General features: G+C 43.0%; 1 protein-coding gene across 1 annotated transcript in view; it reads left to right on the top strand.

Moving 5' to 3' along the window:
* Nucleotides 1-20395, top strand: part of CDYL2 (chromodomain Y like 2) — a 66277-nt gene that overhangs the window by 37538 nt on the left and 8344 nt on the right. Inside the window, exons 2-6 of the mRNA XM_028739620.2 lie at nucleotides 1778-2372; nucleotides 11090-11307; nucleotides 15516-15688; nucleotides 19337-19547; nucleotides 20038-20181. Of these exons, the coding sequence (XP_028595453.2) occupies nucleotides 1778-2372; nucleotides 11090-11307; nucleotides 15516-15688; nucleotides 19337-19547; nucleotides 20038-20181 (1341 nt within the window). The remainder of the gene's footprint in view (nucleotides 1-1777; nucleotides 2373-11089; nucleotides 11308-15515; nucleotides 15689-19336; nucleotides 19548-20037; nucleotides 20182-20395) is intronic.

Raw genomic sequence — 20395 nt, forward strand, 5'->3', positions numbered from 1 at the left:
ACAGGTGGTGGGGGCACTGCTTTCCCACTCACACCTTGAGTTTGGCACTGGGGATGAGCTGGCGTGTGTGTGTGAACATGCGCCCCACAGTGCCAGGAGTGGAGATCTGAGCCACAGGTAGGAGTGGCCAATCGATTTGTTTATTGTCCAGAACCACACATACATGTGGTCATGCACAAGTCGAATGTGTGCCAGGGTTAGGATAGTAGTTTGAAATGTTTATGCAAACCTTGGAATATTTGACTTCTAAAACAATCTCTTCCTCCAGAATCTGTTAGGAACCTGGCAACTGATCGTCAGATCTTCCACGTTTGGTTGATTAATTGACTAGAGGTCCTTTTAATTTTACTAAAATGGATGCCCACATTTTCATTGGCCAGCAGATTTCAATTAAATAAGTGTAGTTTTTTTAATACATATATAAATGATTGGCTTTTGTAAAACATTAAAGTATATAACACAACAGCCCTAATCTCTTCCCCCTCTCCAGTCACTGGTATCAGGTTATATATTAATGTGAGTGCTTCTTACCTATTCATATAGATTATCCATACGTCCATCATATAAGGTCCGGGGGAACAGCAGAAAAACTGTCTTATCTGTCACAGGCAAGTCGTTCCCAGAGAAGAGTGTAGTCCAGGCCATACTATTTATGATAACCTTATTTGCAACAGTGCTTTGGAGAATATATCCTTAAGACCAGTATCATTTGTATAATGAATAAATAGCACCTGGTTTTCGTTCCTTTTATCGCTTTTAAATTATGAGTTATTTTCTCAGCAATCACCAGTCACCCAAACATTTTTGTGCCATAAATCTGGGGGGATAGTCTTTGTAAGGCCTTCCAGGCTTGAACTACAATTGAGCAGCTACTAAGAGAAGAGTCAATATATCCTTTGTCTTTATATCAGCATTAGGCCTTCAAAGCACTATTGGGGTGAGTAATCCATGGGCTCCCAAATTATTTTGGATATTTCCAAGGACACAAGTCCCCCAAATGTCTAAATTACTGGGCCATGACTGATAACAAGTCCCCTTAGTACTGCCAACATCATGGCTGATACCACCAGTGTACCACTTTTAAGGTGTTTTCTGTTGCATAAGCAGAGGCAGAATTTACCTGAGCCAAAAGCCATAATCTTTTCCATTGTGTCTCATCTATAGCTTGCCCTTGAGAAAAGGGTGAATTCTTCCAAAATCTCCATTTGGAAACACCATCTTCTCTGTATATGAGAGAGGACAACATGAAGCCAAGTGCAGCCCTTATCACCTAATAGCAGAGAAATCTAACCTTTTTTGCAACTTGGCTTTTCTCTCTTATGTAAATTAATGTAGATTGCATTGAACAATCAGTTATCTCAAATGCACATAAGCAATTGATCAAGATTTATTTAAACAGGTACATATATTAAGAAAAAATGTACACTAAAATGCACATGAGTTTTCCCGCAGACCTTTTTTTCACAAACCACCCTGGAAATGGGACAAACTGATCTTAAGACAGGAAGAGTTAAAACTGAAGAAAATAACAGCCAAAAGATTTGTTCTTCTCTACTCAGTGGTAAATCCCATTGAATTCAGTGGGACTTGCTCCTTGGTGAGGGTTTTATCCAGCCAAGTCCTAGTCATAGCAGACCCATTGGAATGACTGAACTTAAGTTAGTTGCAGCCAGTTACTTCAGTGGATCTGCTCTGTGTAGGGCTAGCATTGAATACAACCCTGCAGTCTGGAATATTTTCCCTTGTTCCAGCTTACCTTTTTCTTTTCTCCACTTAGGTTGAGAGGATCGTAGACAAAAGGAAAAACAAAAAGGGTAAATGGGAATATCTTATACGGTGGAAAGGTTACGGGAGCAATGAAGACACCTGGGAGCCAGAACATCACTTGTTGCACTGTGAGGAATTTATCGATGAATTCAACGGACTGCATGTCACGCGAGAAAAGCGAGCAAAGCACGGGAAACAAGCCAGCACGCCAAAATTTTTACGCGAGAGCAGAGCGTCGTCCCTCGACAAAATACCGCATAGGCCATCTGACTCTGGGAAGAGCAAAGGGCTGCCCCATAAACGGAAGCGCATGGCCCCCTCATTTCAAAAGCAAAAAAAGGGTTACGCGGCCAAGCCAGCACCTTCAGGAGACAGGGCTGCTAAAACAGTCTCTTACCGGACTACTCCCAGCGGCTTGCAGATTATGCCATTGAAAAAGCCACACAACGGCTTACAGAATGGAGATGCCAGTTATGAAAAGGATTCTAGACATTTTGGGAACGGCCCCCCAAAGCCAGACTTGGATTTAAATGAACATGAAGCGGAACCTGATTTGCCTGGAGTGTTGGATGTGAATAATGAGCCACCTGTCATGAATGGAATTGGTAGGTGATGTTTGTTTTAAGCATTAATTATTATCATTATTTTATTTGCACAAAATCATGCCATGTGTATTAGATATGTTATATGTCTGCATATGTAGCATGTTACAATATTGACATGCTAGCATAAATGCAGGCAGAAAAATCTACATGTTATTAATACATTGCTTCATGGTGTAATCCTATGCTTTCCTATGCAAAAATATGTCCCACTGAATTTTACAGGCCTTTCTCCCAGGTTAGTTTGTATAGCAGAGTAAGCCACAGGTTGTTGGACTACAACCCCCATCAGCCCCACCGAGCATGGCCAATGGTCAAAAGTGCTGGGAGCTGTAGTCCAGCAATTGGCAAGCGTCACATTGGCAGTCCCTGGTGTATAGCATTGCCACCTAAATATTTCAGTATGGTATCACCTTAATCCTGTCATATGGACAATGTTTTCTATCCCTTTCCTTTGGAAGATATGTCAGACTGCCCCTTATCCTGTCTTCCCTATTTAAAGCAGCAGCATTTTAACTATTTATTTATATTTTGGTACTTTATATAGCGCTCAATCACAATTATCTCTTAAGTGGTGCACAAGTAACCCAATACAACAAAAATAAAAGTCAATGAAAACACTAAATTCAGGCGTCTGTTTTTCAGCTAGCCTGGAACACCCAAGAGCCTTGAAACAATATTTTAGTATTTTCCATCATCATTGGGGATCACCTTGACGTGTCCATAAATGTGCAAAATTGGAAGCTTAATGAGCATCAGTCCTAATGCCTAGTGCTCTTGAAATCTATGTTATGCATATATGATGATGCTCTTTTTATTACTGTTATATGTTCCAATTAGTTCTATTTATGTCCCTTTGCATTGTATGTACAGGTGAGAAGCAGTATTCCTAAATCCCTTCAATTTTCTTCTCTAGGCCACACAATCTCACTATCTTCACAGCCTCCTTATATGGGAGTCTTCTCTGACCTCCAACTATTTTTGCTAAACATTTCTTGAGCCTTTTGTCTTTCTATTATATCCTTCCAGAGATTATGAGATCAGGGCTGAGCACACTGTTCCAACAAAGGATGTCAATGCAATATGTGAGATTCAGTGTGTAGAGTCTTTCATCATCCACCATCTCTCAGTGTCTTTAACGCTTGTGGTGCTCACTCAGCAGAAGTTTTGAAATGGTCAGGGCAATCTTCTGCTGGAGTTTCATTTCAGACTAAGCAGTTTCTTGTTTCTTGCTTCATGCCTCAGACTGCCTTGCCAGGGCCCTTTTTAGGGCACAGAGTGACCTAGAGGCTGAATATTCATATGATCCTCCTGTTTCTTCCCATTGCATCTGCCTTCCTTCCTTCCTTCCTTCCTTCCTTCCTTCCTTCCTTCCAAAAATGTATGTATGCCATCCTTCATGGCAAAATTCTCTGAAAGCAGGGTACATCAAAACGGACACATCTTATTTTGAAAAAAGGATCAGAACAAACAAGGCTTCTCTACTCAAGGCTACGGATGGGGGAGGAGTTTGACTCAGTTATCAATTCAAGGTGAACTTAACCTAATTCACACTTTCCCAAACCACACACAAACAGAAACACGGCCATCCTTCGAAATTCGCATTGCTCCAAATTTTGCAATGGCAGGCCAGATGATGTGTAAGAAAATCCGCACACTGAGGTAAAGTGTGCATATGTTGCTGAAAATAAGATGCCAGATTGCATTATATTAGGGGGGGATCGCTTTGCAAAAAAAAATAAAAATGTGCATATTGGGGAAAATTTACACTAAAATACTGGTGAATTTTCATGAGGCCTTTTTTAAAAAAAAGTGTGGTGTGGGAATGTGGAGAACTGAATTTAAGACTTGGAAAATGACTTGGAAAATGAGGAACAGAAAGAAACAGAAATGGACAGGTTTACCCATCCCTATACAAAGCTGAATAGCCAGGCAAAATGCTTTGCCAAGGGATGTTTCGAGTGTCTTGTGTTGATGACATTCCCCCTCCCCGTTTGTTGGTGTGTGTTGGTTTTATTGTTTTTTCAAATTACTTTTCTCATATAGTACATAGGAACATAGGAAGCTGCCTTATACCAAGTCAAGCCACTGGTCCCTCTAAGTCAGTATTGTTTACAGCGACTGGCAGTGGCTCACCAGGGTATGACACCTGGGACCTGCGTGCGAAGCAGATGCTACACCACCGAGCCCTTCCTGAGTTAGCTAGATGTATATCTGTGTGGCTTTTGGGCACACTGACTGACAAAACCCTTACAAAGTGTATTTGGATGGAAGGTACCCCACTTCCACGCCACTCCCTGCCCAGCTGCCTTGCTATATTGCACCACTGCCTTCATTTAAGCCTGTACACTCCCCTCGCTGTCACCTGCAGCAGCAGCAAAAGGAAGCTGAATTCCTTTATCACTACATCTCTGAGCCTTGGGCTCACCTCTTCTGCAAAGTCTTTGCTTAGGAGGTTCGGATGCCAGCCAGTGTTGTTTCGCGCTGGGCAACCATGCACACACACACACACACACAAACAACACACACACTGCAGCAAAGCTGAGAGAGCAGAGATGAGGCAGTCAGAATGCAGTGTGGGATGGAGAGAAGCAAGAGAGGAAAGGAAGAACTGACTGTGGACCACAGGTTAAAATAATGGGAGTGGGGTGGTTGATACTATAACCATCATGGTAATCACATTAGAATCATTACAGTAGAAGGCCTTTCAAAAAATTTGGAATCCTTTCTGTCAACGCTGTTGCCAAAATGACAGTGACTAGGAAGAGTTGTTTTTAAAACATTTATTAAATTAGCATTAAAGCACAGGTAGCCCATGTGGTGGCCTCCACATGTTACTGGACTACAACTCCCATCATTCCTGACCATTGGCCTTGCTGGCTGAGGCTGATGGGAGTTGGAGTCCAAGAGAGCTGGAGGGGCCTCACATTGTAGCACTATAACACTCTTCCATTTAAGCTGTGTTCCATTTGTTTATTTATTTATTTAAAAAACACAATTTTAGCTGTAGATGTGTTTCGGTGCTAATTAAAATATTGATTAAAACATCAACAGGGTGATAAAATAGCCCCCACCTCAAAGTTTACACTAAATCTTCACTGAGCTTCAAGTGGCCACTCAGCTGAATTGGGCCACATCACACTCACAGGGATAGACAGCATCCTGGGGAGAACACAGGGCAAAAGTACAATATCCCTGATAGTGTGGAAAGCCAGTTGCAATTCTAGCTTATGGTTTTTGCATTTATTGCATTTATATCCTGTCTTTTTCTCTGAGGAGCTCTAGGCAATGTCCATGATTCTCCTCCGGCCGGCAATACTGTGAGGTAGAATAGGCTGAGAGGCAGTGACTGGTCCAAGTGAGCTTCATGGTCCAATGGGGGTTTGAACCTTGGTCTCCCAGGTCGTAGTCCGACAGCCTTACCTCTACACCATGCTGGCTCAGCAGGAGTACAGTGATTATTTGCATTAGGAGAAACCCATCTCAAGAATCTGGTGTTCCCACCACAGAGAAAGCAACACGAAAACCCTCGAGTGCTTTATGTAGGGCAAATGGGACCTGCAGTGTGGCGTACTCCTGCCCTAGCCCCCTTAGGACATTGATATTCCATTCCCACCCATATATTTTTCACTTGTGGTCACTAGGCGTTGGCCTCATCCAACAGTCTCTTCTTACATTCACAAGTTCTTAAGGCAGTGAAGAGGAACGTGACACAGGTTGTATGACCCAGGTTGCTGTGCGGATGAAATGGGGAGGGGAGAGAATCAGGCATACCACCTTCCGTTCTGAGGAGGAAAATACGTAGCAATAAAAACAATGAGTAAATAAATTAAATAGTTGCCCATCAAGCTACAACTGGAAACTCTTAGTTCAAGTGGCAAGCTAGCTCTCCCAGTGTCTTGCTATCAGCCAGCAGATGTCAACACTTACCCAGGGTGGGAAAGTCACCCAGCCCACATCAACCAAGCCCTTGATAACACAGAGAACATCTGTTGCGGTTTCACCGAACCCACATGAGCATTCCATCATCTTCCATTGGTGCTTGCTGTCTTCTTTTGTCAGGTTTCTTGACAGCATTATTAAAATCAAAAAGCAATCCCTTATATTTTCCTTTCTCTCTCCGTCTCTATTGATCTAATTCTCTGCACCGTTTGCTAAAGATTGCCCTTTTCATTTAGCTTTACACTGAGTCTTCTGTTTTTTTATTTTTACCAACAGACTCCAGGGATAATCTTTAATTGCAATGCTAGTTTTACTCCTAAGGAAGTCAATGTTTGTCCAGCTAATATCACAGCTAATAAAATTCTACTGCGCTTCTTAAGTTTGAAAGGGTGTGCCTTGTAGGTTAACCATTTTTGTGGCTTTTAAGTACCCTGAAAAAGGCTGCAGACAGAAGGGGAAGACGATGAGTGTGGACAGTTTTTAAATGCAAATTTGAAAGCAAAGTTTCGTTCACTCTGCCTCTTGGAGTGAGAAAATGCTCCAGTGGCAACCATTATAAGAGAGACCCCCTTCCAAAGTTCAATTTTGAGATGTGCTTGTGCTGGGTGGATTCAGCCTCAACTGGTGCCTCCCACCTTCCAAACCATTTTTTAAAGATTGCAGGTATTTTCAGGGATCCCAGTCACCCCCTTCTCCTGATATGGACTCCTGGACTGTGTCTTGTGGCCTCTCTGAAGCTGTTGAATGCATGATGCTCCACAGCAGAGGTGTAGAACCTCAGGCCTGGGGGGCCAAATGTGGCCCATGAAACTGGCCCCTGGATCTCTCCTGGGGCCATCCCCCTCACTGCCCCTGCGTCACATTCTTCTTGAGCGTTTTTGCCTGGCTGAACTGTGCCCTTGAACTCTTACCATGCCTCTTCCCTGCCTGGATGGAGGAAGAAAGGCATGTGTGAGTGCATCTATAGTCTACTGTACAAAGGTAAAAATGTACATCCGTTGCCCACTTTAGCATCTGCCTGCCAGCAGGTTGCCCAGGTGGCCTTCTTGCTGAAAATCCCCCTACGTCCTCCCAGCATTGTCCACCCCCACCCCCACCACAGCAAATTTATGCTATTAGCTTTAGCCTTCCTTTAAACTCCGCATTATGGAAAGTTTGCACAGCAGTCAAAGGTTAGAAGGGAGAAGGAAAGGTGATGATGAGCCTATTACTTCCCCTACACCAGAGACATAAAACCACCCCATTCTTTCCGTGCTGCAACCTGATACATCTCATCATATTGCCGCTGTCGTGTCATTTTGTGAGAGGTCCAGGAAGCCTGTGTGAGGTTTAGGGCTGCTGCTAGAGTAGGCAGATTAATTTTTGTGTGTGTGTGCACATAAAATAGCAAAGCACATGCCTGCATCGGATCCCATTACACGCCACCATCTCTTCTCTGCTCCTTTTTTGTTTTCTCGCAAATGTGGCAAGAGCTCTCCTGTGGACCAGCCATTGGTTGCCTTTCCCTCCTCTCCGCAGAGAGGCTTTGCTTTGCTTGGGGGACCTGCTGTGAGGTTAACAGCCTCTTTTGTCACCTCTTCAACTCGCTTGCTAGGTGCTCTCTTTGAACAAATGAAGAAACAACAAATAATGATGATAACCTGATGGATGAGAGGGTTTATGTTGTGTTAGATTTCCCCGAAGGATTAATCCCCTGCCCTCTTCCCTTACCATCTGCACCTTCAGCAGCTGTTGCTTATTCCTCAATAGCATATAAATTTTCCAGCCGAAGTCTGCCTTCATCCATTGCCCAGGCACTTGCATGTGATTTTTCAGAGTTCCCTGTCCAGACCTACTTGAACCTGCTTAGATCTAATTCCTAACAGACACATGGCATTCTTTTGACCCTGAGCATGATCAATCCTTGTTGGGAGGTTGCTTTTTCGGCAAGGGGGAGAGATTGCCCCTTTAGATTCCCCCCCCCCCACTAAAGGTAATTTGTACTTCTGCAAACCTGGGGGTTGCCTCATCAGAGGTATTCTGATGATACCTCTCTGTTGTTTCTTACTGGCTCCATTTTGGTTACAATCTGGTCACAGCACTTGCCAGGTGGCTCCACTATTAGAGGGAGTGATCATTATTTGAAGATTTGCCTAGTGTATTTGGAGAAAGAAAAAGTATACTCCCTGAGTGGGCTTTAACTGGTGTGCTGGAATAAGATCTGGGAAGCCCCTTTGCCCTCGAGGGAGACAGTTCTCAAAACATGGTGAGCAATCTTCAAACAATAATAAATGGTTGTTTTCAAGCAGCAGTCTAGGGTTTTGCTTCTCCTTGTTTTGGGCTTTTGGATTGCTACATTTACTTCCACCTGCAGCTCTCCTCCTCTTCAATGCATCCACTGATGTGGAAGGTTTCAGAATATAATAGAGATCAGTTGGTCCATCTGACTCAGTCCTGTCTATTCCAGTGGGGCCATAACACAGTGGTAAAGCATCTGCCTTGCATGCAGAAGATCACAGGTTCAAATCCCAGCATTTCCAGCTAAAAATTTGAAAAATTGTTTGTGGGGGCGCCTTAAATAAAACAATACAAATATTTGGCATTTGTCTGTTTTGAGACCATTAGATTGTGTCTTAATGTGTAAAAATAGTATCAGTGTATTAATATCCCTAATTATGAAGAAGGCAATAGGTGAAATATGTAAGGTGAATATCTCTGGAATATGTTTATAGAGGCCTCACTGTGTGGTAGGATTAGCTGTCCAATCACAGACTCTATTAACTTTTTTTTCCTCCAACACCCTCAAAAGTACATAATCCAGACCCTAGTGACATTAATTGAAAGACTTCTCTTGCCTCTGGTTACTCCCTGAGAGACTAATTTACCTTAAACTCCCATGGCAGTCCACCAGCACTTTCACTAAGCAAAGATGAATCCAATCTACAAAACTCAGATCCAGGTCCCAGTTGTACATCTTTTGATTCTGATTGAAATTACACCAGGCTGTCTGGAGCCAAGAAACAACTTTGTTCATTGCAATTCACATATAAGGGAAACAAGAGGGAAGTTTGGATTTGAAAAACATTTATTTGGTTGATTTAAACCCCTTGCAAGCAATGAATAGATACAGTGGATTATATCCAATGTGAGTTCTGCTCAGAGTAGATCCACTGAAATTAATAGATATAGCTAACTTATGTCCATTAACTTTAATGGGTCTACTCTGAGTTTTTTTTTTAAATAGTTAAATGCAGCCAGATACATTGAACAGTGCAAACATTAAAAACCCAACTGGGGATGAACTATTAAAACAGCAGCAACAAACATGAAGCCAAATAAAGCCATCAATAAAAAGCAGAATGGATTTAAAAGGGGGGGGGTTCAAAGCAATGCAGGAAATTGGACTAGATAACCCTTGTGAACCCTTCCTATTCTACAGTTATATAATTCTATGATTCGAAAATTCACTTAAAAGACAACAGTGAGGGGCCCATTCACACTTCCCAAATAAGGGAAGTCCACAGCAGATAAGGCCCTGTTTTTGTTCCCCTCCAGTCTCATGGTCCTTGGGCCTGGGCAGGTTCATATGCTTAGAAATGCTCAGTCTTTCCTGTCTAGGAATGGAAGAGAAATATACAAATTTCGAAGAATAGTTGTGTTTCACTTTGTGTATTGGTTCGAGGAATTATGAATTAAGCACATTCACATTAAAATACAAATGAAATTGAATTTCTCTTCCACCCCTCGTTACTTATTAACCGTCTCAAGCTTTTTTTGAAAAGCCAGAATATACAAAATATATATTTTTCGAAAAGCCAGACAAAACAAAAATCCAGTCCAAATCAAACATGTGAACAGCATGATCCTACTAAGAAATCAGTGTCACTGAGTTCACCGGGGTTTGCTCCTAAGGAAAGGAGCATGGGGTTGCAGACTGAAGTCCTAGTGATTTCAGTACATTTAAGCACACACCTTGCTCTTCCCTTTAGCTAGCACAGTGGTAGGTAACCTCAGGCCTGCCAGGTCTGATGATCTGACCCTTGAGGTTCTCATCAGGTCACACTGTTCACAGGCACTGTTCTATGCCTTCTGAGTTCACTTTTTACTGGCTGGCATGCATATCTGAATTCTTTCTTGTCTGGATGGGACACTTGGAGTGAGCACTGAAAGCCCTGGTTTCTGTGTAGCCTTACCACACAAAGGTAGAACTCACATCCGTTGATCTGCCTACTTTTGCCCCAGGCAAAATGCTCACTTTGTCTCTGGCCTCACCTGCCAGAAAGTTGCCTGCAAGAGAAGGCAGCCTGTGGCCTGGAAATGGTTCCCCGTGACTGAACTACAGCATATTGAGACAAAATATGTTTCACTAAGTAGGTACTTTTTTTTTTTAAGGGGCTGAGTTTACTTTCAAGGAAGGCAATAGTATCCATTGGCTTTTGTTGGAGAAACTCTAGCAGTTGCCACTGTTCAACTCCATCCTTTAAAGCAGAATAAGAGCAATTCAACCAAATGAAGAAGGCATCATATGAAGCTGCAGTACATCAAAGATGTACTTCTTGGGGAGAAAGGGGCCATGGCTTAGTGGTACAGCATTTGCTTTGCTTGCAGAAGGTCACAGGTTCAATCCCTGATATCTCCAGGTGGGCTGAGACCCTGGGAAGCCCACGGTCAGTCATTGCATAAAATCTTGTGCTAGGTGGACCAGTAGACTGGCAACTTCCTATGTTCCTGTGCTTGTCTCTTGGGGGATTCCTAGAGATAATGACATGTGTCTCTTCTGACTCTTTGCCTTTTGAAAGGTTCTTCTCTGGCAAATGGAGGCCTGAATCTTCATAGCACTGTGAAAAGGAAGCTGGAAGGGGAGAAAGATTACGTCTTTGATAAGAGACTCAGGTACAGCGTGCGTCAAAACGAGAGCAACTGTCGGTTCAGAGACATTGTTGTACGCAAAGAAGATGGATTCACGCACATCCTCCTCTCCAGTCAAACCTCAGATAACAATGCACTGACTCCAGAGGTATGCAGGTGAACATCAAAGCAAAGGGGAGAGGCCCTGTAAAGTGGGAGGGCGATAGTAGCTTTGAAGCTAAAGTCAATCTTAACCAGAGTTTATCGTTGTCCCCTCATCACCCATGAAGAAGCTCCCATTTCGGACTTCTGCTGTTGATGCTTGCAATATTTTTTAAATGAAAGAATAGAATCAGAGGCTGCAGATTTGTAGTCCGTACACAACATTTTTATTTTCCTCAGGGTTTGAATGGAGGCCACAGGAACTTAAGTGATGCTTGCATTATGAGTTGATGACTCCCCAACCCGTCATGTTCACATGGCGGCCAATTGTGTGGGGTGGTGGTCCCTGATTGCATTCCCAAGTGGCAGGATATTGAGGCTTACTGATGGGGAAGGACCATAGCTCAGTAGCAGAGCACAGACTTTGGATGTCAAAGGTCCCAGGATCAATCCTTGACATCCCCAAGTAGATCTGGGAATGTCCCCTTTCTGAAACCCTGTAGAACTGCTGCCAATCCATATAGACAATGCTGAGCTTGATGGACCAATGATTTGATGGTACAGAGCACCTTCCTATGTTCCTTCTTATCATCTCTCAAGATATTAGAACTTTTGACCATTCTCCAGGGTGAAATAAGTATCAAGAGCTTCCTGCTTCATTTTTTATTATTATTAATTTTTATTCCAAAAAACAACCTATGGGTAAAAAAGTCACCTCAGAGTTAAGTGTATCATGTCACAAAAAATACAAAACTGGGTACAGGTGGTACAATTCATAAAAATCTAGAGAATATTATAATGCTTTAAAAATTCCACTGGAATGACTCCTATTCCCATGACTCCTATTCCCACTATCTGAAGAAGTGTGCATGCACACGAAAGCTCATACCAAGAACTAACTTACTTGGTCTTTAAGGTGCTACTGGAAGGAATTTTTTTTGTTTTGACTATGCCAGACCAACACGGCTACCTATCTGTAACTGATCCTATTCCCATGGTTTGCCTACAGCCCTGATTACTGATCAGATGAGCCCCTAATCAAGGATCACTTCCCCCAAGCTCTTTGAATCTCCACTTCACATTCTGAAATAGCACAATATCCTTTGGGGCTTTGTTTTCTGAAGGCGGTGGCTTCTGCTGCTTTATCCTCAATTAATTAAAGGTGCCTCAGAACCTGGTAATTGCATTTCCATTCTTTGCACAGGTTTAAAGCAAAAACAAAACCAGAGCAAATGTTTTGCCTAGCAGAAGACACAAGCAATGTAATGTGCTATCAGAATTGTTTCTTCCAGACATTCAAGGGGGCAAACGGCAGTTTGAGGGGCACACTTTTATGAAGGCATTTGTCTCTGTTTCTTCTCTTGTGCTTCAGAAGTTGTTGGACTACAACTCCCATCATCCTTGGTCATTGTCCATGCTCTCTGGGGCTGATGGGACTGGATTCCAACAGCAAGTTCCTCACCCCAGTTTCTTACGTCTTCTCTTCATTGCCCCAGTCCATGACCACTTTTAAACATCAGCTTTCTTAACAATACCTTCAGAAATGGCTTTGAAAATAGATTTTTCAGGTGCTTCAACTGTTCCTAATTTCTCCTAATGAACACATTTTGTATGCATCTGACTAATATACACATTTTTGAAATGCAGTTTCCCCTAATATAATGGATTTTTGTATGTTATCTTCACTAATATATTCATGTTCATATGGAGTTTGCCCTAGTTCATGCGTTTTTGTGCAAATATATGGCTGGAGAACTGCATTGCAAAATTAAGAGAAGTGGAAATTTCAAAGAATGGCTGTGTTTCAGTTTATGTTTTTTTACAAAAGTGCAATCAATCATCATTATTACTATTTATATGCTTCCTTTTTCCAGACAGCTTACAAAAAACAGGCACATTTGCCTTTAGATGCAAACTGAATTGAATTTCTCCCCCATTGCTATCTGAGAGTAAGGATGGATGGATTTGTTGATTTTGATTTCTCCTAGGACCTGGGTTCTCTAATTCCCAATCTTAAGCTTGGCTTTTCCACATAGATAGATAGATAGACTCCCCATCAGCCTTTTTGTGTGGCGTTCTACCATTTCTCATACGCACCTTTATGCAGTGTAATCCTATTTGCATGCAATTTGCCTAATATACACCTGTTTGCATGTTATTTTAACTAATATATACAATGCACATTTTCTCCTAATATGCACATTTTTTTTGTTCAAGGGCTACACCGTAAAATCGTGGGAAGTGTGATTTTTGAAAGATAGCTGTGTTTCAGTTCATGTACTGTTTCATAATGTGAATTATGAAGGTTCATGATAAAATTCAAGCCACACCAGATTTTCCCCACATCCCTACCAGAGAGCAAGTTCCCTTGAACATGGTGGGGGTTACTTTTCAGTATGCCTAACTTTGCCCTGTGGATACGCCTGAGCTGCTGATCATAGTAAGACAAGTTCCACTGTAGTAAACGTTCTCCTAAAGATTGTTTGGTCAAGGGCCTCTTTGGTCTGATCTGACACCACTTTCAGAAGATAATGCAGGACAGGATAATTTCTGGGTAAACGAAATGCAGTGTGAAGCAGGCGGGAAAGAACTTTCAGCAGTAGTAATGATACTGGGTGTGAGAACATGTTTTTAAAACACACCCAGTAACTTGTTTATTTTATCAAGACAATTTATACCCTGCCCTTATGGTGCAAAGCACAAGACAAGCAGTGAAAGTCACAGTGGGTAGCTGAAGCCAAATCATTCCTAAATCCTCATAAACTAAAAGCCTGCAGAAATTAGAAAACAGTTTGTGAGTGCTATATGAATAATCTTAAATTCATAAGAAATCAAGGATATGAATTATTTCATCTTCCCAAGGCTTTTAATGTTCTCTTTCTTGCAGAATTAAAGTGTCAGCAACCATGTGGATGTACATAATAAAACTTACAGTACACCTGATTCTCAGAAAGCTTTCCCAACCCTCTTTGATTCTCCCAAAGAAAGAGCCCCACTAACCAAGCTGGAAAGCTCATTTCTTGCCAAAGATGTATTCGTTTTATTGTCACTTGACTTCCATCACTATTTATTTTATTTTTCTAGTTTCCTTTGCCAGTCTCTCCAAAAAGAATAGCCATACACTGTTGGCGATTCCAACAGTGCTGTGCAGCTCATGACATGTACATTGAATGCATATTATTGAAAAGCAATTATCTAGAAGCATAGCACAGCATTTTCCCCTTGGCATATTACTTACATGGGGGGTACACTATGCAGTTACTGGGGAATGGGACCTAGTTGCATGGAAACTTCTGTACACACAGAGGCTTTGTCAATTCAGACATCTGTGCCCAATACATTGGTGCCAGGGGTTTTGTGCACTTGGAAGTTGAGACAGGATTAGAGATATATCCTTGATCCCCTTCATAAGATGAATGTGTCAAGGGGGTTCTATGCCAGGTAAAGTGATTTTACCACCTGTTTTAAATAAAGACAGCTGTCATGTTGCTTGGTTTGTTTCTTGCAGGCAGGCATGCACATACACAACTGCTTAAAAGTACAGAATCTGCAAATCACAGAGGAAAGCCCACACTAACACAAAGTGCAGTACTCAGGAGGGACAGAAAAAATGGGCATGATCCTGCTCTTCCTGCAGTGTACATTGGGTTGTGGGTGTGGGTGTTATACTCCCAAAAGTTTCTCCAATTTGCAGCCATTTGCACATCTCCCCTTGGCCTGCAAAAGGTTGGCCAAGCCCTGTTCCACACATTGAGTCTACACAGTCATTTGAAGAGTCTGTACAGTTTCTGAAGACCTGAAAAGGAAAAACAGCTCTTCTGGGGCCCACACCACTGCACAATACCCTTGTGTGGTAATTTAGACAAGCTTTTCTGGAAGAAAAGCAGAGGGTGCAATTTAAAGGGTGGCAACATGAAGTCCGAAGCAAACCAATGACCTTAAATTTCCTTCCTCCTTATTTCGCTAGCAATACCTTTTGCTTTTGAAAGCTGCAAAGCAACTTATAAATAATGAGTGTAGAGCAGAGATAGCCAAAGTTGAGGCTTCCAGATGTTGTTAGGCTTCAACTCCCAACAACAGACCCATCCAATGGCCAAAGTAGTATTGAATATATATTTGAAACATGCAGTTGTAGCTGAAACGGTGTGAAGCTAGTGATCACTTTAGCTGTGTGTGTGTGTCAAAGAACTGTTCTTGGTTTTTTGGTCTTCACAGATCATGAAGGAGGTCCGGAGAGCACTGTGCAATGCGTCAGCCGACGACAGTAAACTCCTGCTTCTCAGCGCAGTGGGTAGTGTCTTCTGCAGTGGCCTAGACTACTCCTATTTAATCGGCAGGTTATCTAACGATAGAAGAAAAGAAAGCACGAGGATCGCAGAAGCGATAAGGTGACTTTGTCTTGCCTCTGATGCTCAGGAGTTGCCATGCATGGGGAGGAAGTCTTAAGATTTTTTTAATTTTAGTTTTTGTGTTCACTGTACATGTTTATGTGTTTCTTTGCTTAATAGGGTTGTTATTATTGAGTTGTTGTTTTTTTGTATTTTGTGCTTTGTGTTTTTATATTGTGTTTTTATCTTGTGAACTGCCCTGAAAACTGTGGGTATAGGGCAGTATAATAATAATAATAATAATAATAATAATAATAATAATAATTCACTTATAATATACTAGCAGCCACTCTGAAGTTTTATTACAATCAAGCATTGTATAAGTTTTGTTAAAATAAATGAGCCAAATTATCACAAAGCCTCACGGCTTAGAAATCAGTGTAGGACAAACTAAAAAATTGTTGTTGTCACTATTTTACCCAACTTTCACTCTATGGCCCTAATGTGGGTTACAACATTGAAACACAATATATACAGCAAATGGGACACATAATCAAGCCTGGAGAGTTGACGTCGGTCAGGGATAGGGAAGCTGTCGGCCTCCAGAAGTTTGTTGGACTACAACTCCCATCATTCCTGTCTGTTGGCCATGCTCACAGGGGCTGATGTGATCTGGAGTCCAGCAATGTCTGAACAGGCACCAGTTCCCCATCCCTGGCTTGGGCAGTGATCCTTGGCCGGAGATGTTACAAGTGCATCCCCATTTTCATCTGGGAAATTTGAAAGGGTTGAGCTCACCTGGAGATCACCAACATGAAGTACAAGCCCTATAGAGGTTTTGATTGTAGCTTTCCTTCCTTCTGGCATGTCAGATATTGCCTCAGGGACTTCAGCATATTCATAAATTTCAGCCCTCGTGATGATTCCTAGCATGGCAGCCTTGCTTGATTAAAACAGGATTGTGCAATATGGCTGAGCCTAACAAAGGAGGTGTTCTGCTCTTTTCCTTAGAAGTAAAATGACCTCATTTACATGTAAATGGACTACCAGTGCTAAAATGTGGCCTTCCTTTAATAAGTGTCATATTATTTTTAATAGAAATCTGCCTAGTGTGAAGCACGTTCCTTAAATCCGTTGCCAAACATGCTCCTTCCTGTTTGGAGCCCGATCCCAAACTGTTGCCAATTAGTGCCCATGCAATCATGACCCATTTGTGCCAATTATGTTTCTGGCTCTGTGTTTCGTTTGGGGAGGTCTGTAGCTCAGGGGCAGAGGACATGCTTTGCATGAAAAAGGTCCCAGCTCCAACCTCTGACCGCTCCAGGTAGGACTGGCTAGGGCTCCTACCTGAAATCCCAGACAGTTGCTGCTTGTCAGAATAGACAATACTGAGCTACGTGGACTCAGTATAAGGTATCTTCCAATGTGCCTGAAAAAACTTAGTTTGTAGTGTACCCAAAAAAATGCCAAGTAAATTGCCACTCAAATCAGGGGTGATTTCAGAAGTTGCACAGGCATTTTAAAGTTTCAGGAGGCTACAGTGTCATAAAGCAGGGGTGGGAAGCTATGCTCATCTCAAGGGCCGCATTCCTTTCTGAGAAACCTTTCAGGGGCCACATGCCATGGGTTAGAGGCAAAAGTGAGCAGAATTTGGCCTTTGGTACAGCAAATTAGTTTCTGCACATGCAAGCCCATCCCTCAAGCAAGAAGCATGATAAGAGTTCAGGAATACGTTCCAGCCAGAAAGGAACCTTGCCAGGAGAGTGCATAGCATGGCTGCTGAGGGATGTGGCTCAGAGGAGAGTACAGCCTGAGGAGAGTCATGGGGGTTGCATTTGAACCCCCCCGAACCTGAGGTTCCCCATCACAAAGCCATCACATCCACGTATCTCAGGATCATCTGTTTTAAAGAATATTTGGGTGTTTCTCTTTTAAGGCATTGGGACGCGGGTGGTGCTGTGGGTTAAACCACAGAGCCTAGGATTTGCCGATCAGAAGGTCAGCGGTTCGAATCCCCACAACGGGGTGAGCTCCCGTTGCTCTGGTCCCTGCTCCTGCCAACCTAGCAGTTCGAAAACACGTCAAAGTGCAAGTAGATAAATAGGTACCGCTCTGGCGGGAAGGTAAACAGCGTTTCCGTGTTCTGCTCTGGTTTGGCAGAAGCAGCTTAGTCATGCTGGCCACATGACCTGGAAGCTGTACGCCGGCTCCCTCGGCCTATAGAGCGAGATGAGCACGCAACCCCAGAGTCGGTCACGACGGGACCTAATGGTCAGGGGTCCCTTTACCTTTACCTTTTAAGGCATAGAATCATAGAATCAAAGCACTGTAGAGTTGAGAGGGACCCCAAGGTTCATCTATGCAGGAATCGCAACTAAGGAATCCCTAGCAGTGAGTTAAATGCCCATGCAACATTTTATAATTTAAAGACAGGCAGTCAGCCTGTTTGAAGGAGAGTGACAGCTGAGCCAGCACAGAATTCACTGGCATGTGTGCACCACCTGTTCAAGTGGCAAAGCCGACCAGATGTGTAGGGCTCGCATTGCAGCTGAAGGATGCCTTTCTTCACCCTCCGTAGACATCAGGAAACCACCCCAAGCCAAGATGGGTGGGGAAGGGCTGCAGTCCAGCAGGCAGGGCATCTGCTTGGCATGTTGAAGGTGAATCAGTAAAAACAATGCTGAGTTAGATGGATCAAGGGTGTGTCCCAGTATAAGCAAACTTCTTAGGTGTACTTGCTGCTCTGGGGAGCTATAGATCAGCGAGTAGCACATCTGCTTTGCACACAGGAGGTTCCAGATTCAGTCTGTGGCATCTCCAGGTAGGGCTGGGAGAAACCTCCTGTCTGAAACCTTGGGGAGCCACTATCTGTCAGCATGGACAGTTCTGAGCCAGATGGATCAATGGCCAGACCCATTAAAAGGTAGATTCCTGTGCTCTTATAGGTTGCAAAGGTGAATCCATTTTCAGAGGGAATGGGCATGAGTGATAGGGAGTGGCTGTCTCCAATGGGCTTTATTTGTGAGGTTCTCTTAAGTTATCTGGGACGCAGGTGGCGCTGTGGGTTAAACCACAGAGCCTAGGACTTGCCAATCAGAAGGTCGGCGGTTCAAATCCCTGCGACGGAGTCAGCTTCCATTGCTTGGTCCCTGCTCCTGCCAACCTAGCAGTTCGAAAGCACGTCTAAGTGCAAGTAGATAAATAGGCACCACTCCGGCGAGAAGGTAAACGGCGTTTCCGTACGCTGCTCTGGTTCTCCAGAAGCGGCTTAGTCATGCTGGCCACATGACCCGGAATCTGTACGCCGGCTCCCTCGGCCAATAAAGTGAGATGAACGCCGCAACCCCAGAGTCGCTCACAACTGGACCTAAATGGTCAAGGGTCCCTTTCCCTTTCCCTTTCCCTTAAGTTATCTGGCTCCCTTGCCAAAGGTTTCAATCCAATCCAGCAAGGTCATTCTCAAGTTTGTTTCCTTTTATTGCAACACTATATATTGTAATCATATATATATTACACGTACATTAACACAGAAGGTTTCCAAGCAGGGCACAGCATGCAGAAAAGGAAACAAAAATGCAAAATAACAGAGGTTCTGCACTAAAAAGTGTTCTCAGAATTGCCAGCAATTTCTGGTAATTTCCCGATGGGATGATTGACATTTTTTGGAATGTAATTAGTAACAGTTCGCCTCCTTTTCTAAAACTGCAGGGATTTTGTCAAAGCTTTTATCCAGTTTAAGAAGCCAATCGTGGTTGCGATCAATGGACCTGCTCTCGGCTTGGGGGCTTCCATTTTGCCGCTCTGCGACATCGTCTGGGCGAGTGAAAAGGCCTGGTTTCAGACACCTTATGCAACTATTCGTCTCACTCCAGCCGGCTGCTCTTCGTACACATTCCCACAGATACTGGGTGTCGCTCTGGTAAGTCTTCTTCCTGGATTATTTCAGTGGTCCAAATCCAGGCAAATGGCTTGGATCTAAAAGTGCCCTTCTGCAGGCACAAAGCCTCATTATCAGCTCATAGAGAGACCACTTCTGACTTAACGGAAGAGGATTGCATAAGGAAAGTGAGCTGAATCCAGAGTTTCTCTTCTGTTGGGACAAATCCTCATTCAACCATATGTGCAATGTTGTTTGCTATTTCTTCCCCTGAATCCCATACCTTTATGGTTTTAACTCACTTAATGCAAACCGAGTCCTTATGCTTTTTCAGCCTGAAGGCAGCATCCCCTCATAGCCAAACTTCTGGGGGCCACATGCCAGTGTTGGCTGAGGGGCTGAGGTAAAAGTGGGCAGAGCAAGACCTGTGACACTTACCTTTGTACCAGAGACTACATTCCAGCCAATCAGAAGTCTGAGGAGGATTTACACACACATTTCAGCGTCTTGACTCAAATATGTTTGGTTGCAGGCAAATGAAATGTTGTTCTGTGGAAGGAAGCTAACGGCACAAGAAGCCTGCAGCAGAGGACTTGTCTCCCAGGTTTTCTGGCCCACAACGTTCGGGCAAGAAGTGATGTTGAGGGTGAAGGAAATGGCATCCTGCAGTGCAGTGGTAAGAAACGTGCAGTCGCTGGGATTGGCTAAGGCATGGCAATGTTCATTTTTGGAAACGAAACTCACAAACTGATATAGCAGTGTGGAGACATGGATTTAAGCTTGGAAATATAAGAAACCAAAACTGATAGGTTTGCCCATTTGTATAAAACCATCAGCTACAATAAACATATATATATATATATATATATATATATATATATATATATATG

This window comes from Podarcis muralis, chromosome 7, assembly GCF_964188315.1.
Source record: "Podarcis muralis chromosome 7, rPodMur119.hap1.1, whole genome shotgun sequence".
Lineage (NCBI taxonomy): Eukaryota > Metazoa > Chordata > Lepidosauria > Squamata > Lacertidae > Podarcis > Podarcis muralis.